Raw genomic sequence first — 14,739 nt, 5'->3', positions numbered from 1 at the left:
TCTCGTTCTTGTCGCCCAGCCTTGAGTGCAATGGCGTGATCTCGGCCCACTGCAACCTCCGCCTCCCGGAGTTCAAGCGATTCTTCCGCTTCACCCTCCTGAGTAGCTGGCTTTACAGGCGCGTGCCACCACGCCCGGCTAATTTTTTTTGTATTTTTAGTAGCGACAGGGTTTCACCATGTTGGTCAGGCCAGTCTGGAATTCCTGACCTCAGGTGATCCGCCCGCCTCGGCCTCCCAAATTGCTGGGATTACAGGCGTGAGCCACAGCACCCGGCCAAAGGATGTGCGTAAGATGTTCCTGAGGCAGTTTGGCCTTTTATCCGGCAGGATGTGATAGTGACCTTGGACCTTTTCCCAGAACGATGTGATAAGAAAGTCAAGCAGTTGGGCAGGATGTTTCTCAAGGCCCTCATTCCGTGGAATGCTTCACTCTGACCAAGGTCTGTGAAATGGCAGGGGGCTTACAGGATGGTGCAGTTTGGACTAACAGTGATTATGTTATTTCAAAACTAGTGGCAGAAATAGTCCTACAGAAATCTATCTGTGACATGTGAAGGGGGGAAAAAGCAAGGTTACAGTAGAGTTTGAGCAAGAGTCTGAGAAGTCAAAGAATGAAGTTGAGACTGGCTGTGCTGGAACCTGGACACATTATGCTTCTGTCTCCTATATGTATTTCTTTTTTCATACTTGAAAACATCGCTTATTAACTGTTTGGAGGGATAGAGATAACAAATGGAAACACTTGTCAAAAAATAAAAATGAAGGCCGGGTGCGGTGGCTCACGCCTGTAATCCCAGCAATTTGGGAGGCCGAGGTGGGCGGATCACGAGGTCAGGAGCTCAAGACCGGCCTGGCCAACATAGTGAAACCCTGTCGCTACTAAAAATACAAAAATTAGCTGGGCATGGTGGCGGGTGCCTGTAATCCCAGCTACTTGGGAGGCTGAGGCAGGAGAATCGCTTGAACCCAGGAGGTGGAAGTTGCAGTGAGCAGAGATCGCGCCACTGCACTCCAGCCTGGGTGACAGTGCAAGACTCCGTCTCGAAAAATAAAAATAAAAATGCGTAGGCAATCTGTGTGATGATGTGTATTTACTGCTCTACAAAATGTTCAATGAGCACGTACAAACTGGGTTTCAGGTCAATGGTAGGTACATGGGACACACCGGGAATAGGGCTGCCAGCTGCTGTGTGTATACAGGACTGTTATGTGTTTCCTTAGATTCTGTATTTGTCTTTTTGGTATTCATAAATCACAGGTTCAAGCTAACAGCCAAAGTTGTTAACTTCTCTGTCTGCAAGCCACTTACTCAGAGGTGTGTGAAACTCATATAAAAAAACCCCAGCCAGGCTGGGCGCAGTGACTCACACCTGTAATCCCAGCACCTTGGGAGGCCGAGGCAGACAGATCACCTGAGGTCAGGAGTTCGAGACCAGCCTGGCCAACATGGCAAAACCCCATTTCTGCTAAAAATACAAAAATTAGCTGGGCATGGTGGCGGGTGCCTGTAGTCCCAGCTACTTGGAAGGCTAAGGTGGGAGAATCGCTTGAACCCAGGAGGTGGAGGTTGCAGTGAGCCGAAATCATGCCACTGTACTCCAGCCTGGGCAACAGAGCAAGACTCCATTTCAAAACAAAACAAAACAAAACAACCCTGCCTTTAAAAAAGATACTTATTGTGTGTTATTAGGGAATTGCAAATAAAAGCAACACTGGCATACCACTACACACCTATTTGAATGGCATTTTAAAATCCAAAATACTGAAAATGCCAAATGCTGATTAGGATGAGATGCAAGAGGAATGTTCATTCATTGTTAGTTGGATGCAAAAATGGTACAGCCACAGCCCGTTGCAGTGGCTCACCCCCGTTATCCCAGCACTTTGGGAGGCCGAAGAGGGTGATCACTTGAGGTCAGGAGTTTGAGACCAGCCTGGCCAACATGGTAAAAACCCATGTCTGCTAAAATAGGTGGAGGTTGCAGTGAACCAAGATCATACCACTGCACTCCAGCCTGGGTGACAGAGTGAGACTCTGTCTCAAAAAATATATATAAATAAGATAAAATAAAATAAATGGTACAGCCGCTTTGGAAGACAGCTTGGCAGTTTCTTACAAGACTAAACATGCTATATGACAGAGAAAATTGCACTCCTTGGCACATATCCAAATGAGTTGAAAACATCTCCACAGAAAAACTATATAAATATGTAGTAGGTTTATTCATAACTGCCAAAACTTGAAAGCAACTGTCCTTCAATAAGTAAATGGATAAAGAAACTGAGGTGTATTTATAGAATGGAATATCATTCAGCCATAATTTGCACACAAATCTTCAGAGGTTTATTTGTAATAGCCAAAAACTGAAAGTTACCCAAACATCCATAACGATTAAGTTGACAGGAAAAATTGTGGTATACAATGAAATACTGAAATACTACTCAGCAATACAAATGAGCAAACAATTGATTCATGCAACAAGATAATGGATTAACCTTAAAATAGTTATGTTTACTGAAAAAGCCAGAGCCCCACCCCCTAAAAAGTACACACCATATGGTTTCATTTATAAAATTATAGAAAATGCTTGCTGTTGCTTGTGAATTGTGGAAAACAAGATAAGGAAAAATTGAGGATTATAAAGGGACAATCTTTTGTTGTGTTGGATATCTTGACTGTGGTGGTTTCATAGGTGTACACACATGCTGAAACAGCACATTTTACACTTTACATATTTGCAGTTTATTGCATGTTAATCATACCTCCATAAAGCTGTTAAATAAATGTTCCTCATTAAAATCTATATATACTGTTCCACTAGGAAAGTTAGATCTGTCAACTATTTTGGCTTTACCATATTCCTCTCCCTACAATTTAGGAGAGTGAGCCCTGCCTCAATGTTGGTAAAAATTGGTAAGCAATGATGTCCACATCCACCTCAGTCACTCGGAATGCTGGCTGGGTCAGAGAAGACCCATCCCTGGATCTCTCTTCTGTCACTGCTGAGGTTCCTGTCTGTGCAGGTCAACTGCCCAGGGAGACACAGGAATCCACAAACATTTAGATTATTTCCTCTGACAGTGGCCTTGGCCACAGGAGATACAGATGTCTGAAGGTCCTGAGAATTTCTATGCACTCCCATCCCACACCATCATAACTGCACCGAGATTTGTGGATGCCCCTCTAGAATGTTCGAATCTCCTTTTGTTTGCCACAGTCATCCCCACTCCATTATCTCAGTGCTTCTGTAGCAATCATGATTTTCACATTGCCCTATAGAGGTCTTACAGTCAATGTTACTTGCCTATGGGATTCTGGATATCAGGGACTTGATCCTGTACAGGTACAGAAGACAGCAATCCCTCAACCGTGCTGGGGAGTACGTGACAGTTAAGTGACCCAACTTATGTTGCTTCCAGAAGCACAGGAGATTTTCGCACCAACTATGCCCTCCTCACTGGGCTCACAGGAAATCCTGGTGGCCAGGCCACAAAGTTAGGCACAAAAATTTTTTCAGTCTTTCCTAGCAATTTACACTAGGGCAATAGTGTAAATTAGGTCAAACTAGACTGAGAACAGTTTTCTGCCATCCTTTGGTCCCCTCTGAGGCACATAAAGGTGGTGCCCACAAAAGGTGCTACTCCCTTCATGACAGAACCCAATTCTTTTCTCAATCCACTCTACACAGTAACAAAATCCCCAAGAGTAAAGACTGCCACAATAGGCCCTTATCACTGTATAAATCAGAGCAGCATGGGACAAGCAGTTCCAAATTTGGGCGACTTGGCAGTAAGACAAGTAAGTCACAGCTATCACGTTTACAGTTAACATTGTCCATGAAGATGGAAAATCGTGTCAGGAAATCCCAGCAGACCCTAGCTCAGGTCCTTTTGGTGAGAGCTAGATCATGTTTGCTCAGAACCTAATCATGAGGGAAAAGATGAGGACCCTCAATGGTAGGGGGTGAAGTGGGGTGGGGGAAGTCCTTGAAAATATTCATGATTACCTGTAGGGTACAGGAAAGAAAGCACAGAAGTCTGCCTTCCCTGAGCAAAATGGAGTGATTGACACACACAGCTGGTAGCAATAAGATGGCTTCCGCCACAGGCACTGGCAGTGATATAATTCCATCAAGAGCTCTAGACAGTTACAAAGTGCAACACACCTCATGAAAGCCTCCCACATATGTGGTGCTTATCAGGAATCTCCCCAGGGTGGAATGAATATACGGTGCTCATCTGCTAGCTGATGGTTCTCTCACAAAGGGTACTCACAGAGCATTGCTCTGGTGTGAGTCCTATGAGGATGAACAAGATGACATATTTTCTGCATTCATAAGGCCTTTCTCTTGTGTGAATTTTCTGGTGTTAAACAAGTTTAAGAGATGCAGCTAAAGGGTCACCAAAACTGTTGCACTCGTGAGCTCTTTCTCCAGTGTGAGCTTTCTGGTGACGAACAAGATGGGAGCTTCTGCTATAGGCTTTCCCACATTCGCTGCATACGTAAGGCTTTTCTCCAGTGTGAACCCTCTGGTGCAGAATGAGGCCAGAGTTGCGGCTAAAGAATTTCCCACATTCACTGCACTCATAAGGTCTTGCTCCAGTGTGAACTTTCTTGTGTTGAACAAGGTGGGAGCTACTAATGTAAGCCTTCCCACATTCACTGCACACATAAGGCCTTGCTCCTGTGTGAACTCTCTGGTGCAGAATGAGGCTGGAGTTGTGGCTAAAGCATTTCCCACATTCATTGCACTCATAAGGCTTTGCTCCAGTGTGAATTCTCTGGTGTACAATAAGGTTGGAGCTATGGCTAAAGAATTTACCACATTCACCACACTCATAAGGCCTTTCTCCAGTGTGGATTTTTTGGTGTTGCACAAGTGTGTCTTTACGGCTGAAGGCCTTCCCACATTCACTGCACTCATAAGGCCTTGCTCCAGTGTGAATTATCTGGTGCTGAACAAGTGTGTCTTTGCAGCCAAAGGCCTTGCCACATTTGCTGCACACGTAGGATCTTGCTCCTGTGTGGACTCTCCGATGTTTAATGAGGCTAGAGTTATGGCTAAAGAATTTTCCACATTCTATGCATTCATAGGGCCTTGCCCCGGTATGAATTCTCCAGTGCTCAATAAGGTGGGAGCTTTGGCTAAAGAATTTTCCACATTCACTGCACTCATAAGGCCTTTCTCCAGTATGAAATCTCTGGTGCTGAACAAGTGTGTCTTTACGGCTAAAGGCTTTCCCACATTCGTTGCACTTATAAGGCCTTTCTCCTGTGTGAATTCTCTGGTGCTGAACAAGGTGGGAGCTTCTGCTGTAGGCTTTTCCACATTCACTGCAGTCATAAGATCTTTCTCCAGTGTGAACTCTCTGATGCTGAACAAGTGTGTCCTTGCGGCTGAAGGCCTTCCCACATTCACTGCATGTATAATGTCTTTTTCCAGTGTGAAATTTCTGGTGCATTTTTAGGTGGTGCAAGTGAATGAAGGCTTTTCCACACTCCTTACACACATGAGATATTTCTCCACTGTGGATTTTTCTGTGATTAATAAGAGCTGATTTCTCCTTGAACACATTTCCACATGGTAGGCATCTGAAGGGTGTCACCTCAGCATGAGTCATCTGGCTGTCAAGAAGAGTAAAGGTGTCCAGGAAGGCTTTCCCTTCATCACCGCAACTGAAAAGCATCTGTCCATCGTAGTCTCCTTGGTGTTGCCTGAGACTGGAGCTGTGTGGGAAAGACTCCATGCATTCAGTCCTTCTGCATGGACTCACCCTATTGTAAGTGGTCTGGTGCTGGAAAAGGCCAGAGCTATCTGGTAAGTGCATCCCTTCCTCCCTGCACGTAAAGGATCTCCCTAACATGTGGACTGTACAGCTCTTCACAAATGAGGCCCCTCCATCATCCCCTCTGAAGCAATTCTCTCCACTATGTTGCTTCTGGTGCTGGTAAAAGTTTGCACTGAATGAGAATCTTCTCCTACACAGCCCACGTGTGCATAGTTTCTGTGTAAGGTGTGATCCCTGGTGTTCAGCCAGGTGCAAAATGTCTTTCAAGAGTGGGTCACACATCTCACATGGGTGTGCTTTCTGGAAAAGACCTGACTCAGCAGTCCTGACCTGTGACACTCCTTCTACAGAAACGCTCTGCTCAGAAGGTGCCTCATGTTCTGCTTCACACCAAAAACCTGAAAGCAAAAAAGAGCTGGTGAAGTGCATGCTGACTTTGGTGGGAGGCAGCAGCCCCATCACAAATGTGTGTCTAACACCAGTGCGAGTCCACTGGCTTGTTGGCAGGACAAGAGGGCCAGGATCAGTGTAAAGAAGGGCTGGTTGTCAGTATAGGGCCTCACAGAATGGAGGAACCCTGACTATGAGGTAAAGACCTAAAAACAATGGCATACAGGATAGGGAGTAGAGGTGAAGCCTCTACCTGATTCCTCTGCAAGAGAGTTTCAGCAGGGCCTTGGCCGCTGGTGTCAGGTGAGCTCTGTGCAGATGGGTATGTCCATGCCCACGAAAATCTGACTCCAAATAAGTAGCTCATTCTCACGGACTATTTAATGTGCAGAACTCATGACACATTAAAGTAAGCTAGTGTTGAAGAGAGCAATTGAAACATGGAGGCCAGAAAAGTGGGAAAACACCCAAAGGATGGAAGACACGTGAGAAATGACAAATGGAAAAAGTGCCAAGAATGAGGAAAGTAAAGTAGATGTGAAGAATCACTATGGGCCTTGGCAACAAAACACTGACAAACACAAAACAAGTTGAAGGTTCGATTTGAACCCAACCATAACAGATACCCTCTTCCAGCTCCCATTCAGCAGGGCCATGCCCTCTGTAGGTCTCCTTTACTGTGGCTGCAGTGATGTCTGCCCTGTCAGGCACCCAAGGTTTTCTGCCCCCTCCAACTGCGCAACTGCATGGGACTGGGAAAATGAAAGCTGTAACGCAAACAAAGGGCAGGTGAGTGGCGCAGGTAGACCCACTCCACAGAGAAAATAGAATGTTTAGAAAAAATACTCTCCAAGGCGGATGTACCAGGACAGCCCTGTAATCACCACAAGAAGTGACTGTGTCAGCCCCTGAAATTCCTGGCACAGTCAGGCCCCAGGAAATGTCAGCCAGAGGATGAGGGCAGAATCTAGGACAAAGAGGTGCAAAGATCACGACACGGACTCAGGCAGTGAGCACCTGAGCTGTGTAGAATCTGCTTAGCAGACTGAAAAACTCCTGAATCCTAACCTTTTCCTGCAAAGCTCTAGGGCAACAGATGTTCAGATTACCCAGTGAAGGCAGAAACACTGAACACAGCCAGCCCTAGAACCCACAGCACCTACTCTGGGAAACAAAGAAGGGAAGGAGAAGAGTCATGGATCTGGATGGACAGAAAGAGTGGCCTATGGGGAAGAGAAGAAGACTCAAACCCCACCAAGGACACCGGAGTGGGTGTAAAGGCCTGTGGAACACAGCCTCTGAGATGGTCCCAGTGATCCCTACCTCTTGGTACTCTTGCCCCTGTGTAAGCCTCCTCACTTGATTGTAAGCTGGATGGACTTACTTATTTCCAAGGAATAGAATATGGCAAAAATAATGAAATGACACTTTCAAGATTAGGTTACAATCCTGGGCTTCCATCTTGAACATTCTTTTGGTCACTTGCTCAAAGAGAAGTTAGCTTCTGTGTTATAAGGTACAATACAGAAAGGCCACCTGAGGGAGGACTTTGGCCAACAGCCAGCAAGGAACAATGCTCACAGTCCAACAAGCCACAAGAAACTAAATCTTGCAAAAAGCAATGTGAGTGAGCTTGTAAGTGGATTCTTCTCAGGTAAGACCACAACACTGGCTGAGAGCTTGATTAAAACTTCATGAGAGCCAAAAGCACCTGCATAAGAAGGTGTGATCAGGCTGGGCACACTGGCTCAAGCCTGTAATCCCAGCACTTTGGGAGGCCAAGGGGGAAGGATCGCTTGAGGTCAGGAGCTCTAGACCAGCCTGGGCAACGTAGCAAGACCTTATCTCTACAAAAAGTAAAATAGCCGGGCGTGGTGGCATGCACCTATAGTCCCAGCTACTCAGGAGGGTGAGATGGGGGGGATGACTTGAGCCCAAGAATTTGAGGCTGCAGTGAACCATGATCACAACACTGCACTGTAGCCTGGGTGACAGAGTAAGACTCTCTGAAAAAACAAAAAACCAAAAACCAAAAAAAAACCTCAAAATAATAAACAACAAAAAATGCTCTAACCAGATTACCAATGCACTGAAACTGGAGAGATAATTAATTTTTATTGTTTGCAGTTACTAAGCTTTGGGATAATTTGCCATGTAGCATTAGATAACTAAAACACAGACTTACCTAGTGTAGCCACAAGTGCAAAGTTCTCCAGCATCACATCACGGTACAGGAATCTCTGTGCCTCCTCAAGGAGTTCCCACTCCTCCCGAGAGAAGTACACGAACACATCCTCGAAGGTCACACAACTCTGCCATGATGAGTACAGCTGAGTCCACAGTCAGCATCTCTCCCCAGAACCCCCTCCTCCCCAGTCTACACACTCACACACCCACTCTCTAGTCCCTCGCCTCCCCAGCCTCCCAACTAAGAGGAGATAACAGACCTTGGCACCACTAGTGTCTGCTCTCTCCTCATGTCCCTCTCACCACTGTGTCCAGCCCAGAGCAGAACCAGGCAAGTGTGCAGACAGATGCTGTCTCAACTCTGGGTCTGGCATGAAGGGTCCCAAATACTCGCCTACCAACCAGTTCTGGTGTTGTCCAGACGATGCCTCTAAACACAACCAAACTTCAGCTCCATCTTCTCCCATGAGCTGCCAATACTAGAGTCTTAAGGCCATCAGTTCACACTCCTCCCAACGCGCTCATTACTCTTTGGACTACACCTTCCTCACATCTGAGATCCCCACCGCCACTGGCCCATGCCATATGCACCTCCATGACATCCCTCATCCCCCATGCCACTCTGCATGCAGTGTCCAGGAAGCGCTCGCGTCTGCACACTATGCACCACTGCCGTCCAGGTGCCTAAGCAACAGACCCAGTTTTCTCTCAGTCTCCAGTTTCAACTTTCTTACCGAATAACAGCATTACCACCATGATTTGAAGATACCCCATCCCACTCCACACACTGGCCACCATTTTTTTCAACTTCTTCAACAGAACCCTTCCCCAGAACTAAAAACCTGTGTGTTTTCTTGAGGCCTCAACTAAGATGACAACTGAGACCTCTTAACCTAAACATGACCAAAGCCTAACTCCTGATATAACCACTAAAAATCATACCTGCTGCCAACTTCTCTATCTCAGTTGATGGCATTTCCATAATTTTACCAGCTACAGCAAAAACAAACCAACCTTAGGGTCATCCACGACTCTCCTCTCTTTCACCTTTCGCATCAAAAAATCCAATCACCCTACTTTAAAAAACAGAAAATTTACCAACTTCTCTCACCTCCACAGCCACACCTCTAGACCAGACACCATCAACACTACTGCAGTAGCTGCTCCCTCATGCTCACAGTCTGTTCTCAACCTGAAAGCCAGAGAGAGCATGTTAAAATCTGAGTCAGATCATCTCCCTCCTCTGCTCCAAATCTCGCACGACTTTTACCACACTCAAGACACCTCGGCCAGCCATTCCTGCCTAACTCCTTCCTCTGATACCTGTTTCCAACAAAGGTAATTAAGACCTGAGATTCCCTGAGCGCTCCCAACTCAATCCTACAAGCATTTGAGCGTACCTGTTCCTAGGTCTGATATACTTTTGCAGTACTCATCCCATTGGTCGCCAGGTGGGGACTTCTCCACATAACTCCATACAACTCATGGCCTGGATTCAGGACACTAAACTAGAAATGACCTCCATTCACTGCCCCCTGTCTCAAGTGAAGACAGTCATGTGAAGAATCCCAGGATATCATCACTATGTCTCATCAGAGAATCTGGTCAGCCTTACTTATAAAATACATACAAAACCCAAAACCCATACATTCTCTAACCTCTGCTGCCACCACTCTGGCCCACACCATCAACGCTCACCTGGACTATTTCAGTAGACTTCATCTTGATCTCCCCGTCTACCCTATAATCCCTAGTCTACCCACTCTGCAGCCAGAGGGAGCCTTTTAAGAACTGCGTCAGAGGACCTCCCTTCTCTGTACCAAACCTTGCATGACTCCCAGCACCCTCAGAAGAGAGGACCAGCTCCTCGGGCGGCCATTCCAGGCCTACCTCTGACCCCCTAGTCCCTGTTCTCACCAGGCACAGAGAGTTCCCGGAACCCCCCAAACTCATTCTCCTCTCCATGCATGCATTTGTACGAACTGCCCCTGCGCCTTCGAGTCCGTTCCACACCTTATGCCACTGATGAGGGGAGCGGAACCCCTCCACATAATGCGACGGAGTGACCACCCTGAAGTGCGCGATGAGAGCGAACATCCCAGGACACACCAACCAGGCCGGGGTGCGCTTGAGGGATGCCCCCACTCACCTGAACCCGGTCCATCAGCACCGCCGCTGCCATGAGAAGCGGATGAACAGTCTGTGCCCTGTGGGCTCAGCCGAAACCCCACGCCTCCACCGCGCTGGACGCCCTCGGGCTGAGTGTAGCACTCCAAGTCTCAATCTAGCCGGTGTAAAAACGCTCACAAGACTAAGGCGGCTGCCTCTGGGGGAGACAAGGACAAGAGGACGTGTGTGGAGGCCTCGGTAAGAGCCCAGCCCCGGAAGACACCTCCGCGAGAGGCCGCCCGTCCCACGACAGGGGTCATGGATTGTAACAAAAGCGCGGAGGAAGGTCCTGCAGTCTTCACTGTCTTTCTTTGCTAGGTTCCACGGGAGCCGCGTAGAAAGCCGATCCGATCTCCAGAACTCAGCCTTCACAACCAGAACGCACGGACCGGGCATAGGAAAAATACGTCACGACGGCGACGCCAGAAGTCTCGCCCCTGCAGCCCAGAGCAGCAGGAAACGCCCAGTTTCTGGGCTGTCATTGGCTGCACGCCGGCTAACAATGAGCTGGGCACAGATTTCTGGGTAACGTAGTTTGTACCCTGCATCCAACCAGGCAACGGGCGCCTTTCGGGTTCTCCCGGATGTCCGCCAAGAGGCGTCGTGCAGGGAAGGGGAGAAAAGACTGGGAAAACGATATCTCGGAGGCCACAGCTGCTTTTAAAGGGTATGCACCCTGATTTCCAGGGCCACCTGGGACAATGCCACGCCACTGAAGTCGCCAGCAAGGGACCCATTCTTCAATCCTCCTGCTTCTGAGGCCCTGGGAAACCTGCTTCACCTCTCTCAGATTTGGGGATTGAAACGTATTAATAAATTGAACGTTGTCTGTATTTCGTTTGTGGGCCTTTTTGTAAAACACTGAATGTCCTTCTAATTTTTCTAACATAATAAAGAAAAGAGATGTAATTAGCTACCTTTCTGCTGGCTGTACAGGAAGCATGGTGCCCGTATCTGCTTCTGGTGAGGCCACAGGGAACTTTTATTCATGGCGAAAAGTGAAGGAGGAACTTACATGTAACATGACGAAAACATGAGCCTCTTCTAATTCATTGCTTCCCAATTTGATATATAGTTTTACAGCATCAGCTTCACTAGGAACTTAAAAAACCTGTGAATTCTTGGACCCAACCTATACCTTCTGATAAACTCTGGGGATGGGACCCTAGCTGAAGTTCAAGAACTGGAGGTCTTTAAAAGTCATTAGCCAAAAACAAAACAAAACAAAAACAAACAAACAAAAAAAATCAGTAAGATGAAAAACACTACAACCAACCTCATTAGGAATATGGGAAGTGAGGTAAAAAGTACTTAACACCAGGCCTGGCACATCGTGCTAAATACATACAAGCTACTGTCAGTCTTCCTCAACACAAGGTTCTCACATACACTGCTTTAGGAAGATAAATCAAAGATCCACCTTTTCAGGATCAGTGTGATTTTGAAAAAAAAGAAAAAAGTACAATTATTCCCTCACTCACCAAATAGCATCATAGATAATAGTTATAATTTTTTTTTTGAGACAGAGTTTCACTCTTGTTGCCCAGGCTTAAGTGCAATGGCACGATCTCAGCTCACTGCAACCTCTACCTCCCAGGTTCAAGCGATTCTCCTGCCTCGGCCTCCCGAGTAGCTGGGATTACAAGCATCCGCCACCATGCCCGGCTAATTTTGTATTTTTAGTAGTGATGGGGTTTCTCCGTGTTGGTCAGGCTGGTCTCGAACTCCTGACCTCAGGTGATCCAACTGCCTCAGTCTTCCAAAGTGCTGGGATTACAGGTGGGAGCCCCTAATGGTTATAATTTTTGCACAAAAGCACACCTATATATCAATAGACTCATTTAATTGAAAAAAATCACATGCAAGAGGGTTTCATAAACTACAGGTAGGTCTATCGTCCAGAAGACACATTCTTATAGGCCGTATGATTCAAAACACAGAACTATCAAGACTAATTGCTCTTCATAGTTTTTAACTCCACTGTCCACTTAAGAGTCACTGTAGTGAAAATTTTATAACCTGGTTTATTTTATGAGATGACATAGAAATAATTCATATCTTCGAGAAAAAATATATATACACACATACACACAGCATTTATATATATATACACATATAGTTTATATACACACATACATAATTATATATATGTATAATATAAACTATCTGTCTCCACTCAAAGCCAATATAAATTTAGGTGTCAGGAACACATGGAATAACATACGGAATCAGTTACAGATATAACTGCCAACAGATTTCTATGCACGACAAATGCACTGGCTAAGAAAAACTGAAATAAGACTATTTGAAGCCCAAAATGAGAAATTTAATGGATAAAAATAACTGGCATAAAATAACACTTTTAAGATCCTTCTTAAGGTTGAAGGAAAGTGATCCCAGGTGATGGTCTGTGATGATAGAAGAAATGAAGATCTGAGAGAGGAGTGCATCTATGGATTAATGAGACCACTCATTATCTGTATAAAATATTAATACTGTTGGGCGCGGTGGCTCACGCCTGTAATCTCAGCACTTTGGGAGGCCAAGGCAGGCGGATCACGAGCTCAGGAGTTCGAGACCAGCCTGTCCAACATGGTGAAACCCTGTTTCTACTAAAAATACAAAAATTAGCCAGGCGTGGTGGTGGGTGCCTGTAATCCCAGCTACTCAGAAGGCTGAGGCAGGAGAATCACTTGAACCCGGGAAACGGAGGTTGCAGTGAGCCGAGACTGTGCCACTGCACTCCAGCCTAGGCAACAGAGTGAGACTGCATCTCAAAATAAATAAATAAATAAAAATTAAAATAAAAAAATAAAATATTAATACTTCTGGAAACAGAATGGTGGAATTACCATGCATATCCTCAATAGTATATAAACTCATATGGGCAAATTAACTAACATATAAATTTCTTATATTTCTTGAGGAGAGCAAAGACATTAACTCTATAATGTATTAAATAACTGTTTTAAAGCTTAAACATTAACTGAATCAGAGTATATATCTTACAAATTTAAAGAAAATGTAAATGTAAAGAAAACATTACAAAAAATAAAGTACACACAATAAGTAAGGCAAAGAAAAGCACACACACAACCAGAGGATGTATATAAACCCAAATATATCAGCTATCTCATGAAACGAGTATGGAATACATTCTTAAATTAGCAGTTAGTAAGTTTTGATGTGTTAAAAATTTCCAAAAGGCCAGGCACAGAGGCTCATGCCTATAATTCCTGCAATGTGGGAGGCTGAAGCAAGAGAACTGCTTGAGGTCAGGAATTCTATTAATAGATCAGCCTGAGCCACATAACAAGGCCCCATCTCTACCAAAAAAAAAAAAAAAAAAAAAGTAATAGCAGGGTGTGGTGGCACAAGCCTGTAATCCCAGCTACTCAGGAGGCTGAGCCAGGATGATGACTTGAGCCAAGGCTGCACAGAGTTCTGATGGTGTCACAGCACTCCGGCCTGGGAGAGACAGTAAGACCGTCTCTCATAAAAAACAAAAACAAAAAACAGTAGTATGGGTACAAGAAACACTTGTAGAGTATAATATTAGAAAACTATATGAAACAGCTTTGGGAAAAATATATTTAATACAACAAAGAATTAACACATGAAAATGAAAATTTATATCAGAAAATATCAGTATTAAAGAAACGATCACTGGCCAAGTGCAGTGGCTCATGCCTGTAATCCCAGCACTTTGGCAGGTCAAGGCAGGTGAATCAGGAGTTCAAGACCAGCCTGGCCAACATGGTGAAACCCCGTCTCTACTAAAAATACAAAATTAGCTGGGCGTGGTGGCGGGCACCTGTAGTCCCAGCTACTCAGGAGGCTGAGGCGAGAGAATCGCTTGAACCCGGCAGGTGGAGGTTGCAGCGAGCCGAGAGATCACGCCATTGCACTCCAGCCTGGGCGACAAGAGCTAAACTCCATCTCAAAAAAAAAAAAAAAAAAAAAAAAGAAAGAAAAAGAAAGAAAGAAACAAAAAAAGAAAGAAATGATCACCAAGAAATTATATTTTGAACTCTATGTAATGTATAATGCTGACTTGTATTACATAAAGCAACAATTTGTAAAAGGATAAAGACATAAATCTATGAATATGCTGAGCATTTTTATGTCCATTATCTCAGCAATTAGTAGAAACAATATAAAATTGTTAAAGTTCTAGTGAATTCTCATGCCAAGATTGATA

At 45.2% G+C, this 14,739-nt stretch overlaps 1 protein-coding gene across 3 annotated transcripts; it reads right to left on the bottom strand.

Moving 5' to 3' along the window:
- Positions 1-2,323: 2,323 nt before the first annotated feature.
- Positions 2,324-11,010, bottom strand: ZNF304 (zinc finger protein 304). Of its 3 annotated transcripts, XM_009436501.5 has the most exons (4): positions 10,519-10,970; positions 8,368-8,494; positions 6,809-6,949; positions 2,324-6,190 (listed from the first exon to the last, which is right to left on the bottom strand). In XM_009436501.5, exons 1-4 carry the CDS (start codon positions 10,549-10,551, stop codon positions 4,371-4,373), a joined length of 2,121 nt encoding a protein of 706 aa, XP_009434776.2. In that variant the 5' UTR covers positions 10,552-10,970; the 3' UTR covers positions 2,324-4,370. The 3 variants fall into 3 exon arrangements, with proteins under 3 accessions (XP_009434776.2, XP_016792440.1, XP_063656964.1); XM_016936951.4 differs by lacking the exon at positions 6,809-6,949 and having other exon boundaries at positions 10,519-11,010; XM_063800894.1 differs by lacking the exon at positions 6,809-6,949 and having other exon boundaries at positions 8,368-9,561; positions 10,519-10,919.
- Between the last annotated feature and the right edge of the window lie 3,729 nt (positions 11,011-14,739).

Source organism: Pan troglodytes, chromosome 20 (genome assembly GCF_028858775.2).
Source record: "Pan troglodytes isolate AG18354 chromosome 20, NHGRI_mPanTro3-v2.0_pri, whole genome shotgun sequence".
NCBI classification, from domain to species: Eukaryota; Metazoa; Chordata; class Mammalia; order Primates; family Hominidae; genus Pan; species Pan troglodytes.
The sequence above is the reverse complement of the archived record's forward strand: the minus strand, read 5'-3'. Positions and strand labels throughout refer to the sequence as shown.

What these genes read in the sequence shown, in the direction of transcription:
- ZNF304 (XM_009436501.5), bottom strand. Translation starts at nt 10,551, where the DNA reads ATGGCAGCGGCGGTGCTGATGGACCGGGTTCAG. An exon ending in TGCTGATGGACCGGGTTCAG is followed by an intron (nt 8,495 to 10,518) that starts GTGAGTGGGGGC and finishes TCATCATGGCAG; the next exon opens with AGTTGTGTGACCTTCGAGGA. An exon ending in TGCACTTGTGGCTACACTAG is followed by an intron (nt 6,950 to 8,367) that starts GTAAGTCTGTGT and finishes TTTGCGTTACAG; the next exon opens with CTTTCATTTTCCCAGTCCCA.